General features: G+C 40.4%; 1 protein-coding gene across 4 annotated transcripts in view; it reads left to right on the forward strand.

Moving 5' to 3' along the window:
* Positions 1–13,379, forward strand: part of CHID1 (chitinase domain containing 1) — a 152,386-nt gene that overhangs the window by 8,010 nt on the left and 130,997 nt on the right. For all 4 annotated transcript variants that reach the window (XM_070735705.1, XM_070735718.1, XM_070735725.1 and 1 more), the window contains exons 5-7: positions 4,563–4,607; positions 6,846–6,952; positions 7,267–7,328. In XM_070735705.1, coding sequence (XP_070591806.1) covers positions 4,563–4,607; positions 6,846–6,952; positions 7,267–7,328 — 214 coding nt within the window. The remainder of the gene's footprint in view (positions 1–4,562; positions 4,608–6,845; positions 6,953–7,266; positions 7,329–13,379) is intronic.

Here is a 13,379-nt window from a genome sequence, read left to right on the forward strand (position 1 = left end):
ATTTTTTTGCCTCTTCTCAAGAACCATTTTCCACTTACAAACCCGGAAAACTGTAACTGGAAAAGGCATGAAGAAGCCTCCATGGGACCTCTCTAGGAATCTCCTGGGAGGAAACAGGGCAAGAAAAGGCGGAGAGAAGCCTTTGTGGGGCCTTTCTAGGAATCTCCTGGGAGGAAACAGGGCTGGAAAAGGCAGTGAGAAGCCTTTGTGTGGCCTCTCTAGGAATCTCCTGGGAAGAAACAGGGCCAGAAAAGGCGGAGAGAAGCCTTTGTGGGGCCTTTCTAGGAATCTCCTGGGAGGAAACAGGGCTGGAAAAGGCGGTGAGAAGCCTTTGTGTGGCCTCTCTAGGAATCTCCTGGGAGGAAACAGGACCAGAAAAGGCGGAGAGAAGCCTTTGTGGGGTTTCTCTAGGAATCTCCTGGGAGGAAACAGGGCCTCCACCCTCCCTGTGGTTTCCCTAATCGCACACATTATTTACTTTTACATTGATTCCTATGGGAAAAATTGCTGCTCCTTGCAAACTTTTCTACTTAAGAACCTGGTCACGGAACGAATTAAGTTCATAAGTAGAAGTACCACTGTATTCTCACACTGTCAGTGTTCCAAATAATACATCCGTAGAAAACAGAACTCCGAGGTGAGAAGGTTCCTCATAGAACAGTTTATTGGATACTTCATATTGGCATAACTGGTGAAAGCCAATTCTGAATTTTCCTGCGGCTATCACCTGATTAAAAGTAAAAATTTCCCCTTTCCCCCCAAGCCACTGGTCACAATGTCCAATCCATGTGTTGGCCAGTTGCTTGGTCACTTGCTCCTCTTCTGGCTAGCTGCCTGTGAAAATGTCCTTGGTTCCCACAGAAAAACTTTATTGTTTTGATTACACAACCGCATCTAACTATTTACCCCCTACCACCGTTCTGTGGCAACGTGAAGCTTCAGCCAGGCTCACTTCAGGGTTGACACTCACTTTTTCAACTTACAGTGTTTTTCCTGAACATATAATGAGAGAGGATGAATTGGAAGAACATAAACATGAAATTGAAGGAAAAAGCATCACGAAACTACAGTATGCATATGTGGCCACTCTGATAGCTGAAAATGTAAATGGACTAAGTTCGCATAATAAAAATCAAGGACTTAAAACAAAAAACTATGAAACAAAAAAAATCAAAACTTGCAAAAACAGTTTGGACCTCTCACAGAGGTAACCAAATCAACTACATACTGCAATGCCTCCATAAAAATAAAAAAACCTTAAATAGAATATGAAGTTAAGTCAATGTCACAGCACTCTTCATGTCCACAGATCCAGAACTAGAAAATAAACCATGGCAGCAGTATTACACAACACATTTTACCTAACAAATTACACTAAGATTAAATACCCAGAATTATGGATCTCATCAATCTCTGCCTCCCTCTGCTTTCAGTTTGAATACCAATAAATCAGAGAATGGCATCTCCACTTCTAAGACTCATAGGTGAAACCATAATACATAATTTATAAATTATAGCATTCCCACATATACAACCAAATGTATGGATATGGTATGTGTTGTGATCCCGTCTGAGGCCCCTCAGGGAACGGTTGATCCTCTGCCGGCTTCCTGCTCAGAGGGGGAGGATGAGGAACAGGAGGTTCAGGCAGACGGGGAGGAGGAATCTCAGGCTGAGGGAGAGGGAGGACAGCCAGAGTCCCCCGAGAGGGAGCTCTCCCCAGCAAGCAGCCTGGATTCCTTAGATGAAAATGCACAAGCAATAATCGATCTCCGGCAGAGAAGAGCAACACAACGAAGGGGACAATTAGCCAGGTACTTTCAGCACTAAAGAGGCAACAGCTGGGTTTGGGTGTGGTGCTCTCTGGAAAGGCTGAAAAGGCAGACCCACCCTTCCTGGCTTGTGGAGTATTATCTTTGGGAGTCCTGGGACCTGGCTGTGATCTTTGGCGTCTTGGAATTCTGGTTTGTGACTTTGAATACTGAAACCTTGGGGGAAAAAGGTGTGGGTCTTATTCTCTACAGTGGTGGGTGTGCCAGCAAGAAGTCTGCTGTATTGTCTGGCCATCAGGACTCTGCTGTGAAGTCTCATAGCCTGCCTGTTGGGAAGAACAGGTTTTTCTCTGTGTTTATTTTTCAAACTATAAAGTGCTTTTGCTTTTACCAGCGTGTCTGGCTGCTTTTTCCAGTTGGTGTTGAAGTCTGGGGGCACCCAGACAGAACAGTATGTAGGCAATGCCTTTGTCATAATAAAAAAGGAATAACTAGAGAGGACAAATCTATCAAAAAACAACCACATTAACAAAGTGCTCCGTTGCCAACATAATAACTCAACCTGCCACAAGAGGAGCTGTATATGAACATTATTCAAATGATTATGAATGCACTACAATAATCCAAATGTCAAAAAAGGGAAACAAAATCTACACAACAACTTCTAACATCAAAATAGATGCCCATGCAATTTCTCAAAAAATGTAATGAGCGCACATTCAGTGATTATACTTGCAACAATGCTGAACGAGTTGGTCCTTGAAGCTCTGACTGTCACAATGTCTTATGATCACATCATTACAGTTTACAACCCTCTCTATTGGCTTCCTACAAAGTCAGTGGGCATGTCCGCAGGAAGTTACAAGTTGTAATGGCCGTGAAAATTAGAGTTTGAAGAAGCAAGAATATGTTTATACTTCAGTGTTGAGAAGGACATGGATACTCAGAAAAAGAAAAAATGGATCATAGAATAAATCAATCCAAAGTTGTTGTTTGACATACAAATGACTAGGTTCTAATTATCCTATCTTGGATACATTTGAAGACGAAGTTCTGCAGAAGTCATTAAAGAAGGAGAGAAGATGACAATCAAGAGCCAAGATGATGGAATGGACCTATCTATCTATCTGCCCGCCCGCCCGCCCGCCCGCCCACCCACTCACCCATCCATCCATCTATCCATCCATCCATCCATCCATCCATCCATCCAGTGCACAACTGTAAAAGGGCTAGGACAGACACCCCTGTCCAAATTCCCTGGAGCCTTATGTAATTCTTCTGAAGAGCAGGTTGCCAGATTCCTCTAATATAGGCAGAAAAAAATAAAGTAGCTAGCTCGAACTCTACATATATTGGTCTCATTCTCATCCAACATATATTGTATCAATGTATAGTAGAAAGCCACCTTCATATAGTAGTTAAGGATAAAAAACTAGAAACTAGAAGTCTATGAGTTCCAGTCTTACTAGGCATGATGCCAGCTGGATGACTTTGAGCCAGTCACTCAACCTTCAGAAGAAGACAGTGACAAACTATTTCCTAAAACATTGCCAAAAGAACTTCATGGACATGTCCAGACAATTGCCAGGAGTTAAGACTGATTTAAAGGCACAAGGACAAAATTATTACAGTGATCCCCCGATCATTGCGAGGGTTCCGTTCCAGGACCCCTAGCAATGATCGGGTTTTCGCGAAGTAGCGCTGCGGAAGTAAAAACACCATCTGGGCATGCGCAGATGGTGTTTTTACTTCCGCAGCGCTAGCGAGGAGCCGAAGATTGGGGTTCCTGGGAAGGGGACTCAGCTGGGAAGCGGCGCGGCTGTTTTAAAACGTCGCCGCCGCCATGGGGGGCTTGCCAGCACCCCCCCGGACCCGGGTGGCCGGGCGAGCAGCGAGCGAAGGGCGGGTGGCCGGGCGAAGGGCGGGCGAGCGGCGAAGGGCGGGTGAGGGGGGTGCTGGGGGGGCTTCTCGCCCTCCCGCCAGCAAGAGGGGGAGCGAACGGCGTGGGCGGGCGAAGGGCGGGCGAGCGGCAGCGAGGAGTTTGTGTGGGCGGTGGGGAAACTCCTCGCTGATGCTCGCCCTCCCGCCAGCAAGAGGGGGAAGACCCAGGGAAGCCGCCCAGCAGCTGATCTGCCCGGCGCCATCTACGCATGCGTGGCCATAAAAAAAGGGCGCGCATGCGCAGATGGTGTTTTGACTTCCGGGTTTAAAAATCGCGATTTAGCCCGTTCACAATGATCGGGGTCGCGATACCCGGGGGATCACTGTATTAGTATCTAATTGAAACTTGTTGTTTTGCTACTATATGGTAACTTGCCTTAATTATATCTATATTTGCACACCTGTTTACTCTGAAAAGTTTTGAAGATGTAATGTGCCACTGAAAGCAAAACAATTTGGGTACAGAAAATTAATTTTATCTTTCTATGCGTTATCCTACCCTTAATAATTGTACAGTTTTATATACTGGGTGGGGGGCATAGGGACAAATAGGGAAAAGTTATAAACTCCTTGCATTTATGTAATCTTACTATCAGAGGCACTTCTAATCTGGTACCTTTCAGATGTGTTAAATTGTGACTATGGTTATTCTTATTGATCGCAGCTAATGAAAGTTTGGGTGGTGCTTACAAAAGTTATATTTGACCATAGATACAAGGTTAGTGTAGCGGTTTCTTTTATATGCCCAAAGCATATAAAGTCCTTTAAAAGTCTTACATAATTACACTTGAGGTATTCTTTTGTGATAAGTCATGTTCAATATGAACCTTCGTATGTTATCTTTTACAGGTTGGATGAAAGAAGTTAAGAGAAATGCCAAGAACATCAAAATAGGTAACATTTTAATTAGCTTTTCGCATTCAAATTCTAGAAGGATTGCAGTGTAATGGATTTACCTCCCTCCCAAACTTAATTGTCGTCATATTTTCAATGGCCACTCTCTTTGGTTGACCGTTTGAGCAGTGTTTCCCAACCTTGGCCACTTGAAGATATTTGGACTTCAACTCCCAGAATTCCCCAGCCAGTGAATGCTGGCTGGGGAATTCTGGGAGTTGAAGTCCAGATATCTTCAAGTGGCCAAGGTTGGGAAACATTGCTCTAGAGAAAGTAGTTTGTTGTATTAGATTAGTCTATAGTACAGTCTAGGAAGACTGCCTTCATATTCTTATTATTGAGAATTGAAAGCTTACCTATACAGTATATGAAAATTATGTAAATCTTTCTGGAACAAATCTGAGAAAGTGTAATATATGTAAACTAAACTTTATTAAAGAGCTATTACAATAATTCTGCTTTCCTATAGTCACTTGTTTAGCCAAATTTATGATGGCTAACAGTTCAGTCCCCAATACTAAATTCCATAGAACCTTAGAAATGTTTGATTATTGCAAAATGCAAGTTAAAATCTGGAGATCCAAAACAAATCCTGCAGTACATCCTGGATCCTTACCAGGCAAACTATTATCTAACTTGGAATGAGGAATGCTTGCAGAGATAATGATGTTGAGGATGAGATACTGTAGGAAAAAGAAAAAATGGCTGTTTGGATAGACTGAGATAGCTTAGCTTTGGTGTTGCATGTATCCAAAGTCTTCGGAGAGGAGTGGCCACCTCTGACCTATAGAGCCAAACTACTTTGATAACCATGGTGAGTGCATAGTGGCACAGCGGTTCGAATACAGTGATGCAGCTACCTCTTCTGACTGCCAGCTGACTGCAATGTGGCAGTTCGAATCTCACCAGGCTCAAGGTTGACTCAGCCTTACATCCTTCTGAGGTTGATAAAATGTGGGCCCAGATTGTTGGGGCCAATTTGCTGAGCTTAGAGAGGGCTGTAAAGCACTGTAAGGCAATATACAAGTCTAAGTGCTATTGCTATAACAAAATAGATAACCTGTCTGTAAATCCCTCAGTGACTGCCTTAGAGAGACCAGGCTCAATTAAAAAGACTAAGAATAGTTTTTAACCAACTATTTTGAAAGCATATCTCCTCCAGTAGCAGCCAACTCAACTATAAGTTGAGTTCCACCTATGGGTCTTTAGGAAGTGGGGATGATCCTCTTACCTGGTTTCAGAGGCAGAGTAAGATCTTATTCTTTCTACTGTCATTAACCAAATGACCTCCCCTTCGTAATGCATAGTTTAATTGTATTATTATTATTATTATTATTATTATTATTATTATTATTATTAATTAGATTTGTCTGCCGCCCCTCTCCGAAGACTCGGGGCGGCTAACAACAATATAAAAAGACAATGTAAACAAATCTAATATTAAAAACAATCTAAAAAAACCCAATTTAAAAAAACCACTCATACATACAAGCATACCATGTATAAATTCTATAAGCCTAGGGGGAAGAGAAATTTCAATTCCCCCATGCCTGACGACAGAGGTGGGTTTTAAGGAGTTTACGAAAGGCAAGGAGGGTGGGGGCAACTCTGATATCTGGGGGGAGCTGGTTCCAGAGGGTCGGAGCTGCCACAGAGAAGGCTCTTCTCCTGGGTCCCGCCAAACGACATTGCTTAGTCGACGGGACCCAGAGAAGGCCAACTCTGTGGGACCTAACCGGTCGCTGGGATTCGTGCGGCAGAAGGCGGTCCCAGAGATATTCTGGTCCGATGCCATGAAGGGCTTTATAGGTCATAACCAACACTTTGAATTGTGACCGGAAATTGATCGGCAACCAATGCAGACTGCGGAGTGTTGGTGTAACATGGGCATACCTTGGGAAGCCCATGATTGCTCTCACAGCTGCATTCTGCACGATCTGAAGTTTCCGAACACTTTTCAAAGGTAGCCCCATGTAGAGAGCATTACAGTAGTCGAACCTTGAGGTGATGTATATTTCACTTTTGATAGTACTGGTGGTTTACAATTACTTGTTGAATAATTATAGTTCTTTCAGGTTTGTCTTATTTTCCATCGTTTATATGCTTTCTTGTCATCCTGGGTTCCCCCAAGATGAACACTAAAAGAAAATACATTAAATGTAAATAGGCAGATTTCATCATACTTATAACTTTTATGAAGAAAAATAATGCTATGTTTTGTCCCCTTTTTATGATTAGCCCCACGGATTTTATTTGAGGACTGGTCTTATCACGATTTTGAAACTGTATTTGGCAGTGAGGATGAGATTGAAGAGCTTTCTAATACTATGATTCAAATAGCCAAGGTAAAATCATATCCACTATAACTAAAAAAACCTCCTAATGTAATTGATTAAGTGACAGTAATCATAAAAAAATAAATTACATTCAAATAGCACATTGTTCAGGTTAACCGTATTTTGAAAATTGTATTGAAAGTATTGAAGAAAATAAAAATTGATCTCTAGATGTTGAAATACAGGTAGCAAAAGCATTAAAACCACAAAGCAAGTTGAACACTTTGTATAGGATGTTTAAAACCTTATCAACAGTAAATAATGAGCTTCATAATGTTTGTTGGTTTATTTTTTTTCTTATTCAAATTTTTCCATTTTTTTAGAGTGAAAACTTTGATGGTTTTGTGCTTGAAATGTGGAATCAGCTAGGAAATAAAAAACAAACGTAAGCCCAGGATTTATTAAGTTACATACCTTTTTTTTTTGGGGGGGGGGGGGGAGATTTGAACTATTAAAGGCTGTGATGAAAATCATATTTATTTAAAGCAAATCTAATTGAAATCATTGTGATCATACCAGGGTAAAATAAAAAGCCTGAAAGCAGAGTGTAAAGAAATCATTGTCAAGAATTTCTTTTTTTAAAAAAAGTCTTCTGATGCTATGATTAAGTGTGAGAATTTTTTTAGCGTGTGCCACTCTGGTAGTTATGGGTAATCTGGACAACACTGTAGAAACACTATAAAAAGTTATAAGAATGGAGATAATGTGACTCCTATAATTTGAAGCAGGAAGCTTTCATGTGAATTTGAACAGATTTAGGGTTTGTCTGAGTTGAAGGGTCAAATCAAACCGTGTGGAATGTTGAGTTTGTTGGGTTTTTAAAAATTATTATTATTTTAACAAATATATCCAGTTCCTGTCATCTACCATGCACAACTCTTTTTCTTTGTGTTGAATCTGACTCCAAAAGTTCCTGCCTTTTAATGACAGTTATCAACAAAGAAACTGTTGTTACTGCTGTCAAATCTCCAAGATTAGAATTGATCCCTTGATGATTGTTGTTCATGAATCCCGTGCCCCAACATGTCTCTTGCTGGATTTCAAAGTGCAATGTTTTCCTGTTATTACTTGAACAAAAGGATCCTTAAATATTACAGATTTCAAGTAAATATTTTATTATTACTTGAATGAGATTCTTAAATCTGCAGAATTTTTTAAAAAACTGTTACACTTTCAGTAGCTGATTTTGGCGAAGCTGAACAATATATTAGTTGTATTTAAGAAGGTACTATGTGCAAAATATTTGAAAGAAAGTGGAGTATTGCCAATTGAAGACAAACATATATAGATAGCACACTTATTTTTTCCACATTTTAAACCTAACAATTTTGATTGTAAAATGCCTAGTGCTTGTTGTGGTTGGCTCTGGGCCATCTCCTGTCCCAAGGACTGTAGGGGTGGATGTGGGTGAATCCTCCCAGTGTCAGAGGCCTGTTTTACTGCTGACTGTTTCGGACAGCGAAGTATCGTCGGAAGCAGGGAGTGACTGTGAAATGGGACCCTCAGAGGGGGTCATGGCAGACAGCCCATTAGGAAGCAATTCATCCTCCTCCTTATCTTCGCTGGATTCTGATGAGGAAGCATTTATTGACGTACGCAGGCGAAGGACCATGAATAGAAAAGAGCAGCTACGTAAGTATTACAAGAGATAACAGAGTTCACCTGTGGTTGGGTGTGGTTCAACGAATTAGGGCTGCTGTTAAATGGGCAGCGTGCCAGCCTCTCAGTGTGGAAGATTATCTGTTCGTGTAGTGGATGTGGCTTTACTTTCCGGATTCTCCAAGGACTCTGTGCTTTGATACCAGGACTCTGAACTTAAACCATAGTCAAACGTGTGAGTTGGAAAACATTTGAAGGAGAGTAGCTGTGACGACTTCACAGCTACTTGTTAATTGCTTTGAGTTTGTTTTTTGTTGTTTCACTGCATTCAAGTCTGTTTGCTTTGAAGGTGAACCCTTTGACTACCAAAAGGGTGTTTTGCTTCTATTTTTCTTTGGATAAAGACAGTATTCTTGACTTTTCACGTGTGTGTGTCTGCTTTTTCTACCTTTGAATTTAATTAGGGGTTCGTGTCGAGAGCCCGGCAGAACATCGCCCAAAATATTTTTTGGGCATTTGGCATACCTCCCCCTGCAGAGATCATTCTAATTAGGATAACAAAACTGAGAAAGCCCCTCTTTCTTATAGCGGTTTAATGTAATTGATGGCAAACTTAGAAGAATCTTCCAAGATTCGCCAGTGTTTTCAAGGGTTGACATATTATGATGTTGCATTTTTTTAGATTGAAGGATGCCTGCCAGAGAGCTTAGAAAACCATACAGCAGTGATGGTGAACCTTTTCCCCCTCAGTGTCTAAAGTGTGCATTGTGACTGTAGACTAATTGAAACATTGATGTTATATAAGTGTATCAAGGTACACCCATAATGGCTCACGCGGCTGCATTCAGGACTATTTGCAGTCTCCAAACACTCTTCAAGGGTAGCCCTATGTTGTGTGAATTGTCCTTGTATCGGATGAGGTTGGCTGTGATTACAAGTGTAAATGTGCTAAAATAAATGTAGCACTTAAATAATCACAAGCCTCATTGTTTTTACTGTAATGCATATATTCTTTCTGGAATATTGGTGAATGCTGACTGACAGATTTCTCTGGCAGGGTTTCTTCCAAATCCTAGCAACGAGAGTGTGTGATATAATTAAGATCAGTGGAAAGTTATGTACTTGTTTTCCATACAACAGAATCTTCATGACATTTCTTCTGCTCCTCAAACTTGACAGGCTGTTCAGACTTTATCCACAGGATGGCAGTAAAGTCCTTGCGGTCCTCTAATCTTTAGAATATCACATTTTTAAACTGAAAACCTCAGTAGCTCTATGGTGCTGCTTTGTTTCTCAATACCAATACCTGATTTTAATGTACTGTTTAAGAATGCCAGACTATAATTACTTGACTTTAATTAGGTTTGATTATTTGTGTAGCTAAAGCATGATTATTTTCTAGTATCATTGAGGCTTGCTGATTCCTAGACTCCTGCACTAGGAATACATAAAAAAGCCATTTGGTGTAGTGGGTAAAGCACAAGGCTAGAACATGGAAGACACTGAGTTCTAGTCCCACTTAAGCATAAAGCCAGATGAGTGATCTTTGTCCAATCAATCTTTCAGCCCTAGAAAGGAGGCAATGGCAAACCGTATCTAAAGCCGTGCCAAGAAAATGTCAGGAATTTGTTCAGGCTGTTGCCAAGAGTCAAGTTTATCTTGAAAACACATCAAAGGGAATACATAAAATTGTGCAATAGAGTAGGACAGTGATGGCAAACCTATCTGCTTGCACGCAAGCCATTGCCATAGCTCAGCTCCAACATGTATGTGTGTGCTGGCCAGCTGATTTTTGGCTCACACAGAGGCTCTGGGAGGGGGTTTTTGGCTTCCAGAGAGCCTCCGGGGGAATGAGGGACGATGTTTTTACCCTCCCCCAGTTCTAGGGAAGCCTTTGGAGTCTGGGGAGGGCAAAACACGAGCCTACTGGGCCCATCAGAAGTTGGGAAACAGTCTGTTCCCAGTCTCCAGAGGAGGGAGGGGGGAAGCTGTTTTTGCCCTCCCCAGGCATTGAATTATGGGTGTGGGCACTCACGCATGCACGATAGCACGCGCACACGCTCTTTCGGCACCCAAGGAAAAAAGGTTTGCCATCACTGGAGTAGGAAATTCATAGGAAGTAAAATTCCTATGTTTTAAAACATACAATTAATGGCAGCGTGAGTTCCCTTGATGATAGCTATAAAGAATGGCTGTACAATTGCACAGTATAGTGCAATACAGTACTTGTTCCAGAAGAGATTGGAGCCATTTTATTTTTGTTTCTTCATTTTTTAATTTTTATAGTCATTTATTATTTTTTATTTGAAGTATTATAGTAGCAATTTTGTTGCAGTTTTCTTCTAACAATTGAGGGTTTTTTTTCAGTGTTTATTTATTAAATAGCTACTGGAATTTTTTTGGGAAACAGAACAAGCAACTTGATTTCCCCCCCATTTATTAGATTAGATTAGATTTATTGGATTTATATGCCGCCCCTTTCCGTAGACTCGGGGCGGCTCACAACAATGGTAAACAATACATAGTAACAAATCTAATATTTAGTAATCTAAATTACAGTTTTAAGTTAAAAAATCCAAAAGAACCCCAATATATAAAAAACAAGCACATAGTCGAATCATACACAGAAACTACATGGGCACGGGGGAGATGTTTCAATTCCCCCATGCCTGATGGCAGAGGTGAGTTTTAAGGAGTTTCCGAAAGGCAAGGAGGGTAGGGGCAATCCTAATCTCTGGGGGGAGCTGGTTCCAGAGGGTCGGAGCCACCACATCTTATTGCAAAGGAAAAAGAATGAAACTTTTTCTTTTTCATTAAAGGGTATTTTAACATTAAAAAAGGAGCTTCAATATTCCTAAATGCAGAGTTACCCTGCTTGAATTGGGAAGATGGAAAATGCTACTCATTCATTTTACCAACCCAAAACTACCTTATTACTTAGTTATTGTGCATGGGGAAAGGCTTCTGCCATCTCAATCTCTCAACAGAACTGGCAGACAATTACCTCTCTGTTCATAACTCTTATAAATTATGGGCAGTAAACTGATCCCAATTTCACTGAGTGGCATGAAAATGTCAGGGTATTAACACACACACACGCACACATAAACTGAAGATGAGCAGGGTGCTGATTGAGTGATGCTATTCATGTTCTCATTGATCAGCTGGAAAATCACTGACTGGCTCATGAAGTTCTCAAAGTTTCAAGGTTGGCTTCATTGAGGGACAATTACAGCTTAATTTGAAAGGTTTTTTTTTAAAGCTGAAAATTGTGATGATATGGAAGAGATCTATGAATACTGAGAACTGCAGCCATCATTTCTGAGACAGGCATAAGTTTGACCCCATGCATTAAAAAAAATATATCTTTCATTTAGGCCAGTAGGTGGCGCCACTGCATAGCTGAATAGAAAAGCACTGTTTTCACTTCAGGGACATTTGCATCTCTCTTTCAATGACACATCATTACAGTACTTCAATCTGAGCCTTGGAAATTTAACCTATTAATCAAAGGCTTATATAAGTTGCTTCCTTCGGTGATATTGCATTAGGAAGTGAGTAGACAGCATGCATTATTAACACATTCTTGAAGTTTCTTAAAATGTGGGTCTTAACTTTTACTACCCAGGAAGACAATTTTATTTTAGCCTTTTTATTTTTAAATTACTCCAGTAAAATACTTGGTGATGTGATAGAAGAATAAATGTTTTGATTGTTATTAACGTAAGAGATTCAGAATTTGCAACAAATACATTGGGGTAAATTTTCTGTCCGGATGAGCAGCATTAAGTGCATTGGCTAAGACCAAATAATTATAGGATGACAGATGTGTCTTGAGAGTATTTTAGAGAGTGAGTTATTTAATTTATATATTCACCCATCTCAGGTAAGTGACTCTGAGTGGTTTGTAAGATTGAAAACAAACACGTGAACCAAGCAATCTCCAGCAACAATTTGTGAAGGTGGCGAGGAGCCAAAGGTGTGTTATGACAGCAGTGTCTGTCTATTCAGAAAACTGTCATCACCTAAGAAAACTGTAACTTTTTTAAAGAAAAAGCTTAATTGCTTCGAGATAGATTTTCAACGTGGCATATGGCATATAGAGGAACCTAGGAAGTTATATTTGACAATGGCAAAGCACATAATCAATATTTAACTATATTTTGACATTTAGGTGGCCCGCTTCTTTTAAAAATGCAATATGGTGTGTTTAACTCTCCTCCTCCTAGGGAAGAATAGTAAAGTGGGAAAATATGGTCCTAAGACAGTAAAGTTATCTTAAAAGCAGCAGACACATAACCTATAGAGAACTTTCACATGGACAAGCAATGGCAGTTGCTTGGGGTAGAAAATATACATTTCTGGTTTATGTAGGGTTGGTTTTTGTTTTTGTTTTTTGAGTTACAAATAAAACTAACTAAAATTCATCTCAGCATTATCCCAAAAGTGCTTTCCCAAAAGGCAACCTGAATAATTGAGAATCTCCATAGTCATCTCAGCTTTATGCTTTAATTCCTTGATGGTTCTGGGATACCCTTAATACAAAGAGGTGATTTGACAGGTTAGTCAACCAGTATCTAAGTCTTCCAGGCTATTTTTCTTGGGGGGGGGGACCCTGCCACCCCTATTATTTTTTCCATTACCATTTCCCAAGGAAAATGCCCAGTAGATCCTTCTATTAGTAGGCTTCCAAAAAAGCAATTTGCATTTTCCCCAAAAAATCTTTTATATTGGTGCATAATTATTAATATTGTATAAACTAGATATTTGCTCCTGTATTGATTTTAGAAAACAATGTAGGATGTTGAAAATCGTACAAAACTATGTGAATTTCAAA

Source organism: Erythrolamprus reginae, chromosome 1 (assembly GCF_031021105.1).
Source record: "Erythrolamprus reginae isolate rEryReg1 chromosome 1, rEryReg1.hap1, whole genome shotgun sequence".
Classification (NCBI taxonomy): domain Eukaryota; kingdom Metazoa; phylum Chordata; class Lepidosauria; order Squamata; family Dipsadidae; genus Erythrolamprus; species Erythrolamprus reginae.